This window comes from Podarcis filfolensis (assembly GCF_964270895.1).
Source record: "Podarcis filfolensis genome assembly, chromosome: 2".
Classification (NCBI taxonomy): domain Eukaryota; kingdom Metazoa; phylum Chordata; class Lepidosauria; order Squamata; family Lacertidae; genus Podarcis; species Podarcis filfolensis.
This window is the reverse complement of record NC_139605.1, coordinates 23,624,393-23,644,489: the sequence shown is the minus strand read 5'-3', so window position 1 is coordinate 23,644,489 and position 20,097 is coordinate 23,624,393. Positions and strand designations below refer to the sequence as shown.

Genomic DNA, 20,097 nt, shown 5'->3' with positions numbered 1-20,097 from the left:
GGTAAATGGCACCTTATACCATTGAATGTGGAGAATATTCTCCAGAGAATTTTCTAGCAGAGAATATTCTCACCTCACATCACTAGCCACAGTTAATGCAGGTTCAATAAGTGTAAACCTGGGTCCTACTTGCTCTACTTTTTTATGGATAGTTTTTCACTTGTGTCACTGAAGATGTGGACAAGATCAAGGTGTTACTTTTAGTACAGAGAGCCCTTAACAGCTTGAGACCAGTTTACTTGTGAGATCGCCTTACGTTACATGTGCACTCTCAATCGCTTCAATCTGCAGAATAGGCATCGTTACAGATGACACACAATACTCATACGACAGTTGTCACAAATCAATCTTTTAGTGTGGCGGCACCTCTTCTTTGGAATTCTCTATCTATTGACATCAGGAAGGTGCTTTTGCTGTACACCTTTTGTCACTTGTTTAAAACATGTTTCTTTAGCCAAACCTATAATGGCACGTAGATGCTGATGTGTTTTAGATATATGTTTTAAATGTGTTTAAAATTCCACCCAGTCTGTAATATTTCATTCTTAGGAAAGGTGCTTGAGGGTGCAGTGGTGATAAACCTGCAGGATCTCTTCAATGACACAGATTATCTTGATCCATTTCAGTCCCACTTTAGGCAAGATACAGGATGGAGATGGCCATGGTCACTTTTGTGGCTGACCTTTTCCAGAAGCTCACAAGGGAGTGTATCCCTGCTGGTTCTGCTGGACCTATCAGCAGCTTTCAGCACCATCTATCAGGTTGGGATAGCCTCTGATCCATTTCCAGGCTCTGAATTGAAGGATGAGTATTATGTCCTAAATGGCATAGGACTGGGATATTTAAATGCCCATCTACTCCTAGGTGAACTTGCCTTACACATTAAGACAACTTCTGAGGTGTAACCAAAAGCCTTTTCATCAGACCATTCCTCCCGCCCATCCGCATTGATAAAGTACCAGCTTTGGTCTGATCACTTTATCTTCCTAGGAAAGGCAGCAGGGCTGAACAAGCTAAGGATGAAGCTTACCTTGAACTGTTTCTCTAGCCGAGTCTTTCCTCCAATTCCAGGTATGAGAATGCTATTAACATAGCTATGTAGCTGGTTAGCTGAAACTTCAGTCTCTTTCCCAAGAATGGCTTCCAACAAGGCATCATGAATAAAAACATACTGCTCCTAGAATGGCAGGAAGCAAATAAAGAATGAAGAAGCAAGCCCATAGTAAGTGGAGCATAGCTTCTTTAAAGGCAACTATTATATTTGCAACAATCCGACTGTGTGAAAAGCGCTAGTTCACCTCTGAGTGAGGTCTGTACATCTACAGCTCTCAGAAGGGCTTTCTTAGTGCTGGCTTCCTGATTTTGGAATGCCTTCCCCTCTTGAAATCTGGTTGGCACCAATTTTGGTTGGTTTTGGTGCCAGCTGAAAGCTTGCCTCTTTAGCCAGATGTATTAGGACACTGATTTTTTGAGTAAGGTGTAGAGGTTATACTGATGGATTTTTTAATATTTACAATTGTTCAAATTGGAACTGTTGCATCGCTAGTTTGATTTTATGTTCAGTGTACCCCAACCTGGACCACTTGCTTAATGAAGGGCAAGTTAAAAATGAACCAACTAAATAAAAATACTGCTTAGATAACTTTTCAGATTCTCCCCATAGTTATCTCTGTTTGCTTTTTTCTTTCTTTTGCAGCTTGCTGTTCTTCTGCTTGTTTTTTTTTAATGTATTGAATTTCCCTTTTCCTCCTGTACGCCTCAGTTCCCTTCTTTTTCTAAGACTATTTTCTCCTTTACTTTTATAAAAAAGGAAAGTGGTGGTGGTAGTGAGACTTGCATCAACTTTAATCAATTGTTGTTCACCTTTACGAAAGTTCTCTGTGTTATAAAATATACATTACCTTGGCATACTAAATGCCTTGTGGCTACTAAAGACTGTAAGCTTTTGGGTCTAGTATTTTGAAAATTCTCTGTGAAGTGCTTGGTTTATTTTAAAAGCGACACAATTGCTGAATAATAATATGACAACTACATGGATTTGCAAACTGAATTCACATAAAAACATAAGAAATGCAGTATGTAACCTATGGAGATATTCCAGTGGAAATTACACTTGACAGACCCTCTTGCAATATTTAATTGGTGACAATAGCTTGCTGCGGTAAAAATAAATGTGCCTCTGTGTTTTACCTCTGTCTGGACGAGGTAGTTGCGCTGTGTCCTGATGTGTTTCAGGAAACCCAGGGCGTTAACTGTGCTTTTGTCTTTTATCTGTTGCAGCATACTGTCTATAACAATGTAGGTACCAGTCCTGCCAACACCAGCGCTGACAAAACAGAAGTTTCAGTAGAAAGGCTAGTTAAACACTAATAAAGAATTGCAACACCATGCTAATATTGATATACAGTACACGCTTCTTTACATTCACAAAGTCTTGCTCTTTAGATTTTCTATAATATGCAATGGCCAACTTTCAATTTGCTTGTAATTGCTGGGATCTTAGGTGTTTCTTTGAATCCTTGCACAAGGAACCTTAGCTCCCAGTGAATGCAGCTTCTGGGCCAAAAAAAGGTTGGCCAGTCTTGCTCAGCATTTAAAGACAGGTCAGCTGGTAAGATTCATTTTCAGCTGGTGATACTCTCCAGGTTTGAGAGAAACAAGACTATGTGCGACTTGAGCCGGGGTGGTGTAGCGGTTAAAGTGTTGGACAAGGACCTGGGGTGCAAATCCCCGCTCAGCCAGGAAGCTCAACTTGGGCCAGTCACAGCCTCTCTGCCTAACGTACCTCACAGGGTTCTTGTGGGGACTAAATGAGGAGGGGGAGAATCATGTATGCCACCTTGAGCTCCTTGAAGAAGAAGGAGGGCTATGAATGCAGTAAATAAAATAATATATTAAATAAATATGTGAACATGCAAATATCTGCAAATTTAGGAAGTACATGTAGCACACACAGCTACTCTTTCCCAAAAAGGTGTCTTACATTTTGCAATCAGAACATATTAAGGAATCCCACTGATGAAAATAGGATTCATTTACTTTTGCCCTTTCTGACAATTAAAAAAACCCCAAAACATTCAACCCTTTAGCGGTAATTCAAAGATTAAAAAAATTAAGCCAAAATGTAAGAATACAGCATGTCAAAACAACAATACGTTAAAAAGTCTGGAAAAGTTTAAAAGTCTTCATCTGATGAATTCTTTTCTGATCTGTTGTGGGTGAAGAAAAAGTTGCAAATGTTCTTGAGTAGCTGTGGTGCGGCATAGGGTTCTGGATTAAACCTATTCAGTAGAACTTGAAAGCTCTGTCCCATATAATGACAGCAAGCGATCACAGCATGAAATCCAGCAGCAAACTGCATAATCCTCTAGAATTCAATGAAAACTGCCCAGTTCTGCTATGGATTACAGAATTATCAGATCCCAGAAAGTCATTCATCTGTATAAGAGAATTTCACCCAGCAATGTGATGTGCTGTGTGGAACAGTGAATAAACTTGTATTGGACCAGAGAAACTGAAGTTCAAACTGTGGTTCAGCCAATGATTCAGCCCTATTGCAAAATGGATATAATTGATTGTAAAGTGCACGATACATATGGGAAATACTGTTATGCTCTACTTCAGTTGTATATTAATCTACATGTTGCACCCAAAATTAGACTGAACTTGCCCAGCTGTACCTGCAGTGCACAACCACTGGGCCCATCTCAGCAGTCCTGGCTGCAGAGGATCTTCTTACAAATGTCAGCACTGGCAGTGCATATTCAGGCACACCCATGTCGGGCCACTGTGTGTAGTGATACTGAATGACCGTCCTTTCATTCTGTCGTCCTTTAGGGTTCCCCTAGTGAGCCAGAATACATGAAACACATACAGGAGGAAAACATATTAGTTGGTGATTGAACTGTACCCTGTTCAGGTGTGAGATAAGCTTTAACCAATACCAATTCCTCTAATTTTTTAAAAAATATTTTTCATTTTCACCTTTTACAAATATTTTAACAAGAGAAACAAAATCTTTGCAAGTCTACTTTACCTTCCCCTCGACTTTCCTCCTTTCTGCAGTTATTTATTTTGTATCTTTTTATTACTGCATATCTAATTCAAATATATTTACTAATTATCCCTTATCTTCCCCTTCAGTATCTCTTATAGCGCTTGTTTATATCAGTCCCACTAATGTTTTGATTTGTTTACAGTGTATCTTCAAATAGTCAATAATTTCCCCCCCATTCTATTTTAAAAAGTCTCTCTTCTTGGTTTCTTATTCTTCCGGTGAGTTTCTCAATTTCTTCTTTTGACTTGCTACAAAAATATATAAATAAAACCACAATACTTTTCTACAACAACTAAATCACTGGCAGAAAGATTGGTCTTTCCTGGTTTTCCATGCCCATGTGCCCCACACCTGACATCATGTTTGGTGTAGGATCCCTGCAAAAAGCAGGATTGAACTCTAAATGCTTGAGCTGAAAAAATAGGATTACATAGGCAAAACAACTGCCTAGCAATGACTCTCATTCTACAAGCACAGCCATTATTCAAATACCTGCCTCTGTGAGACCTTTCTTTGTGCATGTAGGGTAGTTGAGCACCCCCAGAACCAATTTACTGGTAGAGATATCATCCCATGCCAGAATGAAAGCTCTTCCATTTTATGACAGGATGCCATTGTGGCACTGAGGGCTTTGGACCTTGGGGTCTCAAATTTCAGTGGGGCTCTGTGCAATGCCAAAATTTGGCACCCCCAGCCTCTTGTGGTCCATTCTAAAGCATAGTTGTGACATGCCCGAGGCTCCATATCCAGTGTGACCGAACCAGATGTGCTCCCCTAAATCTGCCTCTCGGATGGGGCCTCTGGAACATTTGAGGACCTGCTGCAACTAACTGGTTACACAATATAAAGTTGCTCAACTCTGGAGTGAACTCGACTCTGTAGTTATTTCAGTTTAAGAAGAAATATCCAATGTAAAGTGTTGGTGATGTGTTGTGGGATTGGTTTCAGCTTATCCAGTCAGCTGATGTGGACAGGGTGCTGGTGGCTACATACCCGTCCATGTGTCCTCTTGTCCCCCATCCCTCCTGCCTTATTAAATCTAGGAGAGTGCATTTGACTGGCTGGGTCCAGATATTCCATCAAAGAGATATATAGCAGCTGTGTATATTACACCCAATAGCATATTCCTAGTGTCCATCCTTTGTCCAAACCACAATGCAATAACACTTCTCACCTTTTTCATTTTTGCATTCCTGACTGTGAAGCGGCGGACTGTATAGCAAGCATGTATTTTTGTGCTCTTCAATGTGACAATGATATTGCCATATTCTTCACTGTTTTCAGATGGCCAGTATTGGTCACATTTTCTCTGAGAAAAGACAGAGTAGCATAGGATATTAGATTTTGAAGCATGCTAGAGAACACAAGACCAGCAACATGCTAGAAAAGTCTTCCCTCCTTTCTTAGATGATTCTGGCCTGAAACCAATATCAGCTGATGGGCCAGTTGAGAACGCAGGGAAGCGGTTGTCATCTGGAGTGCCCTGGCCCCAGTTACCTTTTCTGCCACACAGGGAGTGAGTGTGAAAAACAGAACAGCAGAACCATATTCCATCAGCAGCTGGAGTGGAAAGCTGCACCTAAAAGTTGCCTCCCCTTTGTGCCATCTCATAGTGGAATTGCAAAAGTGAGTGCTTCTCATTTTCTTGGCCTTTTGCTGAACTTAGGTTGCAAGAGCACATTTGGCTTTGAGGGTTCTTTGGAAATTATCATTGCCTGCAATGCCCAAACATGGGAAGGTGTGGAGGGGGGATGGTACATTTTACTGGGGCCTGGAGAACTACAAGGTGGGGGCAACCCAGGCTGCAACGTCATTACCAGAAGAACAACTGAGGCTACATTGCAGCCCAGAGAGACTGTGCTCTTGCAGTTAAAAGGGAACTTGCAGTTTGAGGGAGAGATTTGTGCTTTTCCTATGTGACCTGCTCACTGAAGAACCATCAGTCTCAGAGTTCCTTCTGCAGAGGAAGAAAGGATGGAGAGTTGATGGGGAGGACAAAGCAGAATAGGGTTATTGATCCTGGGGCTAGAGGAAGTCAGTGCTACATGTAGGATTTGCAGGCCCAAAATATATGTGAGTAAATGTCTACTTCATAAGTATCCTACAGATCTTCCTTAGAACTTTCCTTGTGAAACACCACATCTCAAAAAAATCTACTTTTGGAAGAGTGTGTGCAACCTCTGCTTATTTAACTAAATTAGATTTACCAAAAAAGCAGCTAACTTTTGGTGCAGTGTGTGTTGCCCTGGGCAAGAACATTAAGCTACCTAATTATTTTGTCTATTGTGTGCGAACTTGCAAGGTAAATTGGCTTGGGTGAGATAATTCATGATTTCTCAATGAAAAAGGCCAGAAAAATAAATCTCAAAAGTGAATTGATCTATTTATGAAACATCTGCAGCTGTGTTAGTCTTCTAAAAAACAAAAAATCAAAACATCAACAGGAGAACAACTTCATTACAATCAACCAAAAAGTTACAAAATAATCAGCAAGCTTCAAAGAACTCTTCTGCTACCAACAATGGCAAATAGTGTGTATATATTTGGGCCTTAGTAAAAAGGTCCTAGTGTGGACTGTGCTCAGTCAGGCAGTTACCTCAGGTGCCAGATGTGGGGTTATAAGAAGTGATGGCGGGGTGTTGGAAAACGGAGTTATTTGTGCCACATAGCCTGCCCTGCACCCCTAAATTAGCCTGCTGTCCTCTGACGCAACAAAGAATGCTGACCAATTACCAGTGTTGAGGTAAGAGTCAACTGTCAATCTGGTTGCCTTCTGTACATGGAATTGTTCTTTACCCCGGGCAGCCAAATGCCTTTGGCCAGCTCTGGCCGTTGTATAATTTCAGAGAGGCGGAAATTTAATTAAAATGGAAAATTAAAATAGAAAAATTGGTAACATGCTATTCTATGTATGGGTTGGGATTATAGTATGTATGTGGCAGGGGGTCTGCACTGCAAGTTTGTACTGGGCTCCCTAAAATAATGCTTGGACCATGATCCCTTTTCTTATTGCTGATAGCATCAGTGCTAGTGTTGACCTCATTTCAGTCTCTTGCCTGGCTTGTAGCATGAGGATTGGTCTTTTTAGAATGTTCTGGATCTGGCTCATTTCCTGCATTTTTTAAAAAGAATCCTCAGATTGCTCTAAGCGGCTTTGAGGTGGTTTTTTTGTTTTGTTTTTTTTCTATTTGCCTGTGCTCTGGTATGTTGACTGTGAGAGTAAGTTCACCAAGGTACTGGGCATTTGTGTACTTTTGGCTACCACTTAGGGGTGCTGAAGCTGTGTTCAGCTGGATGTTGTGAATTTTTATACTGTTCTATTAAGGAAATGGTGCTTATCTACAGGTTCCTGTATCTACTCAATTGATGGTTAGGTTATTATGTACCAAATACTGTTATTTTTGTACCAAATACTGTTACGTTTATTGTATTGACTGTCTGATATACTGTTTGGTATATATTATTGATAGCATGTTTTAATTTGTATTGATGTTGAATAGAATATCATTTATTACGGCCATAGGCCCATACAGGTAAAAACAACACATAAATAACAGCTTGTGCCGTAAGGAGAAAAAAAAAGCAATCGCTAAAACACTACCATAACAATAAAATACTATAAAATGGAAAGGCATACTACGCCTTAATTAGCTTGTAGAGCTCCTTGGCGTCGCTTTTGGGAAAGGACAGCAACTAGGAACCTAGCCACCTTCAGGGTCGTGTGGGATGTTGCATTTTTATATATTGTTGCTGTTATTTTTGTTTAACTTTGCTATGTTGTTCATGCTGCTATTTGAAACTGCTCTGAGAATAATTTTTATGGAATCACGGCATACATATAAGTATGGTAATACTGATGACAGAGAAATATTCTGGTGTTCTCTCTCTTCCAAACTTGGTTTCCTAGGCCCTCCTTTGTTCAGTGGTATGCTGCCTTCTCAGGAACCTTCTTTGACTCCTCTTTCTCTAGGGCATGATCAGCTCAGCCAGTGTCAGCCTTCTGCTTCCCCAGACCTTCTGTGACCTTAGGAGAGCTCAGCCTATCACTGCTAGAAGCAAGGCTTCAAGCATCACTACCACCGCTCCCATCCTCATAGTCTTACAGACCACATAATCACGGCAAAAAAAGTAGCTAGTGAAAAACTGCATTGCCCTTACTCTTCCTTTTTCCACAAGGTTTGTAATCATGATGATAATTCCAGTGTTTTGCTCCCAAATCATTCTCCAGAAATCTTCAAATGTAGACTTTAAAGGTCCTTGGGTGGCAATGTAGGCTTTCGCTTTGTTGTAACCCTTCAAAGAAAACCATAAGGCAAAGCAAGATAAAATATCTGCATGGTAGTCATATTAATAATGTATATATTGCAGTGTGAGATGCTTTTCCTGCTGAACGTTTGAGGAGTCTGGAGCTAAAGTTAGTCAACAAAACAACAGCAAAAAAAACCTTCTACAAGTACTAATGGTTTCTATTTCTTCTGTAGGACAGTGTTTCTCAAAAGAGAGATGAGAGCAAAAAAACAACTTACATCAACATAATTGGCATTAATGTAGTCACTGTGCTTCGAGTCTTTTCCCGGCAAAGGTCTTAGCTTCACTCTACTGTGATCATCTTCAGGAAAGATAACAAACAGGCACAAAACAGGAAAACATATTAGGAGATTAAAACTATGGATTTCTTAAAAGGACAATTCCCTAACCAGAAAATGAATAAGCACAACTCCCATCAGCTCCAACTAGCATGGATGGCAAATGTCCAGGGCTGCTGGGAGTCCAACATCTGGCTATTTCGGGGCTTAAACCATTCTTTCCCTAAAGATTCTTATTACTGCTTATTAAATCTATATGCTACCCTTCATTTGAAGATCACAAAACTTCTTCCATTCTCAACTGCACCAGTAAAATAATTTGCTGTCTGGGGAAAAAAAGTGGCAGAAATGGTCAGCTAAGGGATCAAAAAGTTCTGGGCTTGTTTCTTTCCAGAGCACTTGGAAATGTGACAAACCCATTAGCAAGTCTGGGAGAGAATGGAACTAGCAAGGATTGTCAAATATGTACTTCCCTTAAGTCGCTTTTCAGAGATTAGCATACCTAGATCAGACAGTAATTTAGGCTGAAACATTCAGCTGTGAAATCTTTAGGAAGGATTGCTACTTTCTAACCAAAATCCACAATGTCAATATCTAATGTCAGACTGTCAACATCAGTCCGTTCAAAAGCATACCTAACAGGGGCATCTTGTCCCTTGGATGAAAACAAACTTTTGTCACTCTAACTAACCTCATGCTGAGCAGACAGGCATTCTTACACCAGTAGCATAAAGTGGACACTTTTTGTTGCTGTTGTCTCTTAAGGCCTTTACTACTCACATGCTAAAATGTTGATGTATCTGTTTTTGTGCTTGTTGTCGGGGTGATTGGAATGTTCAGCGGTGATGTTCATGTCGGATGTACAACGCTGCACTTCCTGTTAAGAAAACAATTACATTGAAAAAGGCAGATGAGTGCAAAACATTTTGTCTGTCTCATTTTGCAAGCAGCTCATTCAGAACACATTGAAATGGTGGGTGTAATTGATTCTCTTCACCCATGAGAATTCTTTCAGCATAACACTGCTTAAACATATCCTAGTTCTATTAAGGATATTGCCTGGTTCCCAGTATCTGATAGAAGTCCATGGTGATTACAATTCATTGTGGTGCAACCCCCCACCCACCCACCGCTTTCCCATCTATCTAGAGCTCCCTTAATAGCAGCCAGAATGCGACACCAATGTGGTCACAGGCCTTTTGCTAGCCATTTGCCCAAGGCTTAATTGAAATTAGAGCACTTTCAGAAGCAGGAAAAACATAGCCAAAACAGCAACTCTGCTCTTAAATAAAAAAGGGGTCTGAGCAAGTTTTATGCCATATAGCAACTCAGTCATAACTCCCTAGGTCTGGTAGAGGAGTGAGTGCCTACCTAGGAAATACAAAGCAGTACAGTAAGCCCACAACTTATAGGGGGGTTACATTCTGGGGAATCACCAAAAATCTGAATAGTCAAAACACATTGGGTGCAATGGCAAGTAGGATTGCAGAAGTCTTTTCCCCCAGTTGCCCGTCCACTTTTTGACCCTTTTAAATTTTTGTAAAAAAATTGTTTGCCAAGTGTGTAAAGCTGAATGCACAAGGTTAAATGCACATAAGCTGCGGAGTGACTGTATTGAAGAAGTACTTGCAGTGTAGAAGAGACTGAATTTACAGTGTTTCACAGGGGCCCAATGTGAACAAGGGTCCCAATGTATCATTAGAGTTAGTCACCAAAATAGACAACAAAGGGTGTAAAGTGAAGTGAATAATGCAAAATAATCAAAATCAGCACATCAACATAATTAAACCACCTAAATTGTGACAACTCAAATATATATAGCCACAGCAGGTGCAGCAACCTTCTAACAGTTCGACTTCACCTCTAAAGGCGTACTCCTCCATTGTCTCTAGACAGACAGATGCCAACACACACACACACACACACACACACACACACACACACATTTCATTTCCCCTCTTAAGATTTGAGTGATTTCTTGTTATCACATTCCATTTTGTAGGCACTGTCTGTCTTCAATAGTTTTTTGTAACTTTAAATAATAATTAAAATATGTTAACATTTTGATATTAAATAATATCAAATAATATCAAAAAGTGTTAAGTTGGACAACACAGTGATTACACAGTCCTACGTTCCTCTTAGTCAGAAATGTCAATTCTGCTGTTTATTTTAAGTGTTCTAATTACATTTTAAAGATCTTTTCCTAACAATGTAACATTGTTGCTTCTTTCTAGGGCATTTTCCTCAATGTATTTAGCTGAATTTTATCCAAAAGCTACTTTGGCAGGGTGCCGTCAGTGCCACCCGTTTCCCCTGTCCTCCCAAGGGTTACAAGATGCCACACTGTTTCATACCCCAGGCTTCACGTGTTAACACAGGAGCATCCTAATAAGGGAAGTCATTAGTACAGCACAGCTGCTGCAATGATGGAGTAGGAGCTAAGTGACAGAGAAAATTATCACGAGAAATGTTAGTGGAACTGCAGATGTAGCCAGAGTGCAGGATTAATACAAAACTGTCATAAAGAAGTGACAAGCCAATTCATTGCCCTCCCTCCTATCTAGCCCCAAAACATTTACATTTTTTTGGAAATCCAAAATATCACAAGTCCAAATATAATTAGAGGCATTTAGACTCATAAAGCAGTGGAATTTTTTTTAATGGTAAACAAATCCCCATAGTTGTCCAGAAGAAATAAAGAACAAACAAAGAAGCTGAACGGGGTATCAGGTCTAATCCTTACATGGAATAATTGACACTAATGTCACTGATTATGTATTCTAGAACAGTGTTTTCACACCAGTAGTTCAGCAGAGAAAGGATTCAGTGATTTAATCCAAAGGATATTTTTAATTATCAACCATTAATTACTGTGTTGTTTCACTACCCTCCCACTTTTTACATAGTGCTATAAGGTCTACAGATTCTGATGATGATGCAATCATCATCAGAAAGAGCACCATCAAAAGAGCACCATCAAATGTGTGTGACATTTTACAGGCGGAGAAACCAACACTGCCATCCGGATGTTGGACTACAACTCCCATTATCCTCAGAAGCTGGGGTTGATGGGAGTGCTGTTCAACAACATCTGGAGGGCACCACATTGGCTACTCTGCTTTATAGGCTTAAAATGAAAGTCTCCAGTACAATTTAATGACGTTCTATGAAAAAAATAGTGATCCAACTTTATCTTAGCGTGTACTGTAGAAGAAACATGAATGAAGCCAGTGAGGATTCAAACTTGCTGTAAAAAACACACGCTAGCATATTAGAAATAGAATTCAGTCCCTGTTATTGAATGACCTACCATAAATTTACATAATGCACATAAACTGGATCAGTTGCCATTACATCTTGAAGGACCTTTCAGGTGGGACTGGTTTCTAAGCTCAGTAACTTTTAATTAACCTTACTGATGCTTAGGGTTTATGGTTTTGTCCGCTGTACTGCAGCCTCAGTTCAGTGGCAGATTTATATATATGTGCAGTGTGCACATAATGGCCCCATGCAGATGAGGACCCTGCAAGTTATCCGTATACATGGTTAACTGAGCAGATACCTCTGAAACAACTACAAAAAGTGAACGGTCATTGTTGAATTCTAGTAGCTTAATTTGTTGCATTTCCCTCATTCTTCATTTCCCTACTCCTTGATTAAGGTCAGTTGAGGTTTGTTCATTAGAACGACCAGGGCTTAGTCCTATGAAGTTAAATGTCAAGCATTTTTTCTAAAAAAAGTTTTCCTCAGAAGCTCAAAGCTATACATTTTCCTGTCCCATACATCCTTCTACAATCCATTTGTATGTAGAAGGATAAGGGAGACATTTCTGCCAATCTCTCGTTCTTTGGCTAATCAGTTTTCTGCACCACTCAGTCAATCTGAGTCCAAAAAGTTTTGCTATGGCTTGGAAGTTCCACCCGCCTGCCTCCAATACAGGCAAAGAGGCCTTTGCTATCAAGCAAGCCGTATCCAGAAGGGTCGGAGGAAAAAGGCGGGAAACTGCGGCAGAACATCAAGGAGTGCAATACTTGACCCATCAAGCATTAGCATACCCACTGAATGTGAAGCTGGAATCGCTGGCTGCCTAACACCAGTGATGACCAGTCCAAGACTGACCATATGAAACAGGAGAGTTCAACACTGATGGTCCCACTGGTTGGTTATCATGGCCCATCAGAATGAGAAGCATGTGGAGAAAACCTCTGCTCAATGTTGCTGAGGGAAAAGAATAAAAACGCCACTCCTGCTTGTTGTGGTTCTGGGCAGGATGTACCAACTCTCCACTACTACAAACATCTTCCTCAAGTCAAAGAGGTAATTCAGTGGCCAAGAGGTGGTCCCCAATAACCTGGAGATCCTACCCCCCCCATTCCTTACCATACAAAGGAACAGAGGAAAGGAACAGCACAGATCAAGGGAGGGAAGGAGAAAAATACATACACTGACAGGAAAAAGCAACAAGACAGGAGAGGAGGATGCTCAAAACTAAACACTTGTAGTAAAAAGAGGAAAAAGAGTGATTTTGAGAAGAGAAACAGGCTGAAAGCATTAGCCCTCACCGCCAACAGGTAGGGTTGGTCAGGTGAGAGGGCTGAATTCTCCTGCTTAAGAGGAGTCAAAAGGCTTGAGAAGACCCTGCCTGATCCCTCTAGTAGATGTCATACCACTCTAGGAATGCCTTCCATTTGGATCTGGCAAAATTAGGAAAGTAAGGAAAGTTGCTTCTTCACTTTGAACTGCCATTTTATTTATAGATGATTTGGGCCAACACACAATGAGCTTATATCCTAGTTCAGAAGACATGAGTCAGCTGCTAGGTCACATATTAAAATTACATTTTAATGAAAGCAGAGCGCCCGGCACTTCGGGAACACATCCGCAGCCTAGGCAACCCTGCGGGAGATCCCGCAGGGATGTCTAGGCTGCGGATAGCAGCCTGCTTCCCGGAGCGTCGGGCGCCCTGAAAGCAGAGCACCCGGCGCTTCGGGAACACATCTGCAGCGTGGGGAGCCCTGCGGGAGATCCCCGCAGGGCTCCCCACGCTGCAGATAGCAGCCTGCCGCCTGGCGGGTGGGGCGCCCTGAAGCAGAGCGCCCCGCGTGCCGGACAGACATCCGCAGTGTGGGGAGCCCTGCAGGAGTTCCCGCAGGGCTCCCCACACTGCGGATAGCAGCCTGCCGCCCGGCGCGCCCTGAAACAGAGCGCCCCGCGCGCCAGACATCCGCAGCGTGGGGAGCCCTGCAGGAGTTCCCCGCAGGGCTCCCCACGCTGCGGATAGCAGCCTGCCGCCCAGCGGGTGGGGCGCCCTGAAGCAGAGCGCCCCTCGCGCCGGGCAGACATCACTCAGCCCCACAAGCTCGGGGGACAGCAGTGAGGCGCAGCGCCGCCACCCCGCTGTTCCCCGACCTGGTTAGGTTTCCCCGACCTGCTTTTGGGGGTGAAATAAAGGGAAATTTTTTTTCCTTTATTTCCCCCCAAAAAAACTAGGTGCGTCCCATGGGACGGAGCGTCCTATGGGACGAAAAATACGGTACTCTTGGTTGGCTGGCTTATGTTTGAGTAAGAACTGTATGCATTCTAGAAACGTGAAAGAGCTTGCATTGTCATGCTTAATTTATACAACCTGAATCTATGTCTTAGCTTGCTTTCCTATGTGTTTGTTCTTACATAAGGAGGAAATCCTCATGGTGCTCGATTAGCAACTACAGCTCAGACCCTAAGAAACCAGGTACCCCTTTTATATCTGTCCCGACACAAACATTTTAAGAAGCAGAAACATGCCATGTTTATTTAACTTTCCCCAAATTTAAATAATTGGAATAAATATGACAGAAATCACAACCCAGTGGATTTTGCATTTTGGATTTGAGACTCAAAGGTTTTTATATATTTTTAAAATTGAAGCTGCACTCCAGGTGGTTTTAAATGTTAGCTGTGCTCTAGCTTAGGTAAAAGCAGGAGTAGTTAACCTGTGACCTCCAGATGATGCTGAACTTCCATCATCCCTGGGCACTGGCCACACTGGCCTGAGCTGATAGAAGTCACAGTTCAGCAACATTTGGAGGACCCCAGGCTGAGCCACCCCTGGTTTAAAGCCAATATCTAAGGGGATTACATTTAGTTATCTATTTAGTAATATTTATATACCATTTGATCAGCAAAAATGTCTAAGCAGGTTACATTACCATGTGCTGTGATTACCTTACTAATTCTTAAAAATATATATAAATATTCCCATCATCCCAAATTTCTAACAGTTCAAATGCAGGACCACGGGAGTATAAAGCAACAATGGATTGTTTATTTTAGGATTCTGAAGGGAAAGCTTTCTGGCAGGACTGTACTAGATCATTCTTTTTCCTTATTCAATTTTTTTGTCTCACTGGTTCATATGACATTCTCAGCGTTTAACTTCCCAAAACACTAATTTTGTTTAAAGATGAATGGTTACGGTTCTTATTATTTTGTCCACTGGAATGTATTGTCGGCAACTCGCACTTGGTTTTAATCAACCTTTAGTCACAGTTAAAACTCTTCTGTGTCATTATGGCTAATTTAGCTTTTAATTATATTGTCCGTGCTACCACTGATTGGGATTTAATACATCCAGGTTTAATGACTCATTCATTTTCAGTGTCCCTCTGAAACAAGTTGCTGATTAGTTTTATAAACTTCAAATATTCTTTCGCTAAATTTATGTGTAAAATCCAATTGCTACACGTCTGATAATCCAACATAATGAGCTAGAAATTGCTCCGGAATGGCTGATTGCATAGACATTCTGATATAACTTCAGACAAGTGAACAAGTTACGACCCTGAGAGCAACATCATAATATGGTTTCCCTGTCAATTGAAAAGAACTCAGAGATAAAAAAAAATAAAATTAAGCAGTAAAATCTATACTTATAAGAACATGCAAATGCTTCCCTCTCCAATTTGTAGCTATGCAACAAGGTTCTGTTTGCTTTCTTGTGCACTGAACTGTAGAAAGGCTATTTGGAAATTTCAGAAACCACTCAATAAATAGATGCAAAGTGCAAGAGTCTCTTCTACAGGCCTCTGTGGCCCAGCAAGACCTAATTCAAACAAAAGCCAAGCTTGTGAAGCTGCAACAAGTTTAATGGCAAAGCAAAGAAAGGGTTGGGGCTAAACTAGGGTGGATTAGCAAAAGTAATCATGCCCAGCCCAGGTGAGAGCTAGCTTCTCATAGGGCTTTATTTTCTGTCTGATACTTAGGGACAATTGTGTTACAAATCCTGGGATGTAAGAATGTGAGAGGTGTGTGAGTGCGCCCTCCCCCACCACTGTTTTTCTTGCCTTCCAACGTGTGGAGGGTGACTGACTGCAGCAGGGAGTTTCTTATATCTATGGGGGCTTCTTGCATGTTTTGGGAAATTGAGGTTTCCAAACGCCCAGGAAGCACCCATGAATACAAAAAGCTCCCTGCTGTAGACAGTTGCCTCTCCTAAGTTGGTAGGCAAAGGAAACCATGCTGGAGGGAGGGCAAAACTGGCACACTTGCCCTTTCTGCTACACACACACACACACACACACACACTGCTCTTTTCCAGAATTTGTAACACCTCCATGGTGTCTGTAGAAAATAAGACAACAATGACTCTACAATGGAAGTAGCAAGTGAGTGCAGTTGGAATAATGTTAGAGCTAAGCAAGCTGGGTTTGGGAGAGTGCGAATGATGAAGATGGGTAAGGGTATTTAATGACATCCACACCTTGTTGGATCAGACTGAAGTCTGTTCAGTCCAGCCTATTTTTTCAGTAGACTACCATCCAGATGCCCTTGTGAAACACAGAGGGATAGATGGGGACAGTCCCCACCCCTTTGTACTCAACACCTCATAATCAGAGGTATACATCGTTTATAGATTCCATTTTAACAAGTTAAAAGTCTTCCATAAACTCATTTTTAAAATGCAGTTGTTTCATCTCTCAGCTTTATCACATTCTTCCCACACTACAATGTGGAGGAGATACTAATGCTAAGTTAGATACTAATGCTCCTTGCTAATGTTGCAAGGAGTGCTGAGATAATGTATGTGAAGGATTTTGAATGGGCTGAAGCAGGGGTAGGGCACCTAGTGCCCTCCAAAGGTTACTGTACTGCCACTGTCTCATCCTTGACCTTTGGCTGAGCTGGCTGGGGCTGATGGGAGTTGTAGTTCAACAACATCCAGAGTGCTAGAGGTTTTCCAACCACTTTTCTGAAGCACTATGGGCATCCTTATGAGCAGCATTCTCTTTTAGCCACCACTCTTTGGGGATAATCTGGTATTATTTTTTAAAAAGGAATTAGTGAGCCATAAAACTATTGCTCCTGTGGAAGCTATCAAGTGCAGAATTCTTCCACCAGATTTTGTGGACTTACGGCTGTTTTCTTAGCGTCTTTTTTTTGGGGGGGGGGAGTCATTGAAGATTTTTGAATGTATGTGGGGGGATAGCCGCATTGCTTGGTTTTGGGTCAAATTCCAAGTTGAGGGCTGGATCACAACCCTTGTGCTTCCACAGGCAACAGACAAGGCTAGGGAGATTATATTTACCACTGCTAATCTTTCTAGCAGAAAAGATGCCCAACCCACTAATGAAATTGAGGCAAACAAAATTGTATGGGTTCCAAAATCCAATACATATTATGCTATTATAAACATTCCATGCCAGCACTTTGGGGATTTCCTTGCTTAATCCTCTTTCATGAGACGTGAAGGACAGAACTAAGAACAACCTCCTCCTCCCAATATGCAAGTAAAAGCCTGCTTAAAGTTCCCAAAGGGGAAGATGGGGAGAGGGATCTACATTCGTAGGGTTGAAGAGTCTTCTTACATTTAAACTCCCTAATGGCATGATTGCCCAAATCCTCTACTAGGTTGCCAAAATGCAGGCAGAAAATATTGGAGCTCAGTAATACATAAACAAATAAAGGATAACTTCTAAGTTAGAGAGCAGGAGAAGCAGTGGAGCCCCAAATAAAGACAAATATTATACCACTACTCTGTTAAGTTTTAAGCTTTTGAGAGTAAATCTAGGACACAAAACATTCTATCGTGCTTTTTCTTCTTCTATCGTGATTTATGAGGAAGAAGGAGACATCTGCCAAAGGATCCCAAGAGGAGACACAAGTTTGCATGATTGTAGAACCATCCATGCCATGTTTTTTTCCTTCCAATTTCCTCCTTTTTTCCTATTTCAGTCCTGAACACCAACCCCTTCATTTTTGTTTAAGGGGGTTTCCATGTGGGCAACTTATAAAGCACAGATCTACTATAGCCCAGTTCCAGCACACCGTGCCTAAATCAATGTCCCAGAGATGTCATCAGACTTGATGAAGATATGTGAATAGGGGTGGACAGAAAGGTTTATCAGTGGTTCTTGTCATCTGATTTCCAAGGCAATTATTATGGGAGGGCATATACAGACAAGAATTCCATCTAAGGGGGAAAGCACCTAAGCTCATCATGGTGGACTTTAAAAATTAGGCAAGATGTCTTAAGGTTATTTCGCAAAGAGAGTTTGAATGAGAATAGCTCTGTGCTATAATGCATTACCAAGCCTCATCTATTGCTGACAGAACTACTGTTCTGGACTGAGGTAAGGTATCTCTTGTCATGTCCCACATTGTCCTGGCAGAGCCAGCCCAGAATTGGGCAGGACTTCAGAAAAAGTACAGGTATCTGTTGCTGGTCCTAGTTCTCGTGGGGTCAAAGAGAAGTCAGCAGATATGAATAACCATTCCAAGACCACCTTCATGGAAGGTAAAGGTAAAGGTAAAGGTACCTCTGCCCGTATGGGCCAGTCATGTCCGACTCTAGGGTTGCGTGCTCATCTCACTCTAGAGGCCGTGAGCCGGTGCCATCCGAAGACACTTCCGGGTCACGTGGCCAGCGTGACGAAGCTGTAGCTGGCGAGCCAGCACCAGCGCAGCACACGGAAACGCCGTTTACCTTCCCACTATAAAGCGGTCCCTATTTATCTACTTGCACTTAAGAGTGCTTTCGAACTGCTAGGTGGGCAGGAGCTGGGACCAAACGACGGGAGCTCACCCCGCCGCGGGGATTCGAACCGCCGACCATACGATCGGCAAGTCCTAGGCACTGAGGTTTTACCCACAGCGCCACCCGCGTCCCTTTCATGGAAGGTACTTCACTTAATAAGGTGGCAGGTTTGGAGGAAACAATGCAACCTGACTGATATACTCCCCCCTCCCCCGAGAATAGCTCCAGCAAGATCACACCCATGAAGAAAGATGGCAGCATGTCTGAGCAGAAACCCAGAACTGGAGGTGCAGTGCTCATCTGGTAGGATGAAGTCAACTATCCCTGAGAGCTACCCATGAAGTAGGATCCAGATTCCTCACATGTATAATATCAGGGTCTGATATCAGGCCAGGAAAGGGTGGGAGAGAAACACCAGCTATGAAGCTACTCATTTGGGGCTACCCAGCACTGAAGCAACATCTAAGCTTCCTGTATTCTGCTCCTTAATGGACAGACTCCCTACTACCTTGGGCAACCGGATCTCTGACTTTTTATTCACGTCCCCTTGACAACTTGAATATCAAACGAAGGGAAAATTCACAGCTGATTTTCAATTGTGACTGTTCCAAGAGGGGTTACCTTGGTGAGAAGCAATTAGGAATGTGGCAAAGGTATAGAAATCAGATGGTGTCCCATGTCTGTCATGGGGAAGCCTAAAAATAGTGGCCTATGTGAAGGATAGCCAACATTTCCCAGCAGCCCTAGCCAGTACGGCCAATGATCAGGAATGATGGGCGTTGTAGCACAACAACATATGGAGGGCACCACATTGGCTTATGCAAATCCCTTATGGGTTCATTCCACATATACTTTGTGGGAGTGAAGAGATTTTGGCTTTGAAATAGCAGTTTAAAAACTATTATACTTCCTTTAAAAGAGATACCCAACTTCAGAAATCAAAACCAATAGGCAAAACAATATTTACCGGGTAAGTAAGAGGCAACAAGGGCACCCTGAAGCATTCTGAAAGGCTATTTCAGGAATATATCCCTCTGCTGCACAATGCAGACAGAAGCTGCCTCGCTTTTTGTTAATGGCAGCAATTTCAGAGACAGATGAAGCAAAGCCTACTTTAAGTCAGTGCAAGTTTACAGATGTGTAGCTGATTATTTTGAATAATTAAATGGTGTCAAAACCAGCTGTGATGAATAGCACTGGGGTCTCAATTCATAAATAATTGAGGAGACAGCATTGCATTTGATCATTCCCATCAAATTCTGCTCTCCCGAGGATAAATGTTTGTCCTGAATACCATCAACATTGTTAAATGCCTCAATATCCCTGTTCAGTCATCCAGCCAACAGTCAATTTAACTAAATCACTTTTAACACCTCGCACAGCCGCTGTCCTCATGAATACGAAATGCTTATGATTGGCACAATAGGGTCCCCCCCCCC

General features: G+C 41.9%; 1 protein-coding gene and 3 long non-coding RNA genes across 10 annotated transcripts in view; 3 read left to right on the top strand and 1 right to left on the bottom strand.

The window, feature by feature from the left end:
• The window catches only part of LOC310757353, a 43,456-nt gene extending 41,062 nt beyond the window's left edge, over window positions 1-2,394 (top strand). For both annotated transcript variants that reach the window (XR_014545092.1, XR_014545093.1), the window contains exons 3-4: window positions 1,072-1,222; window positions 2,281-2,394. This is a non-coding gene — a long non-coding RNA (uncharacterized lncRNA). The remainder of the gene's footprint in view (window positions 1-1,071; window positions 1,223-2,280) is intronic.
• Window positions 1-20,097, bottom strand: part of PTPRG (protein tyrosine phosphatase receptor type G) — a 538,241-nt gene that overhangs the window by 19,698 nt on the left and 498,446 nt on the right. For all 6 annotated transcript variants that reach the window (XM_083600381.1, XM_083600382.1, XM_083600384.1 and 3 more), the window contains exons 16-22: window positions 9,424-9,520; window positions 8,584-8,666; window positions 8,216-8,350; window positions 5,232-5,366; window positions 3,681-3,844; window positions 2,191-2,326; window positions 1,031-1,177 (exon numbers count right to left, since the gene is read on the bottom strand). In XM_083600381.1, coding sequence (XP_083456507.1) covers window positions 1,031-1,177; window positions 2,191-2,326; window positions 3,681-3,844; window positions 5,232-5,366; window positions 8,216-8,350; window positions 8,584-8,666; window positions 9,424-9,520 — 897 coding nt within the window. The remainder of the gene's footprint in view (window positions 1-1,030; window positions 1,178-2,190; window positions 2,327-3,680; window positions 3,845-5,231; window positions 5,367-8,215; window positions 8,351-8,583; window positions 8,667-9,423; window positions 9,521-20,097) is intronic.
• Window positions 5,378-20,097, top strand: part of LOC310757482 — a 53,451-nt gene continuing 38,731 nt past the window's right edge. The window contains exon 1 of the long non-coding RNA XR_014545253.1: window positions 5,378-5,683. This is a non-coding gene — a long non-coding RNA (uncharacterized lncRNA). The remainder of the gene's footprint in view (window positions 5,684-20,097) is intronic.
• Window positions 17,591-19,845, top strand: LOC310757440. The gene is made up of 2 exons (XR_014545209.1): window positions 17,591-18,418; window positions 18,802-19,845. It is a non-coding gene; the product is annotated as an uncharacterized lncRNA (long non-coding RNA).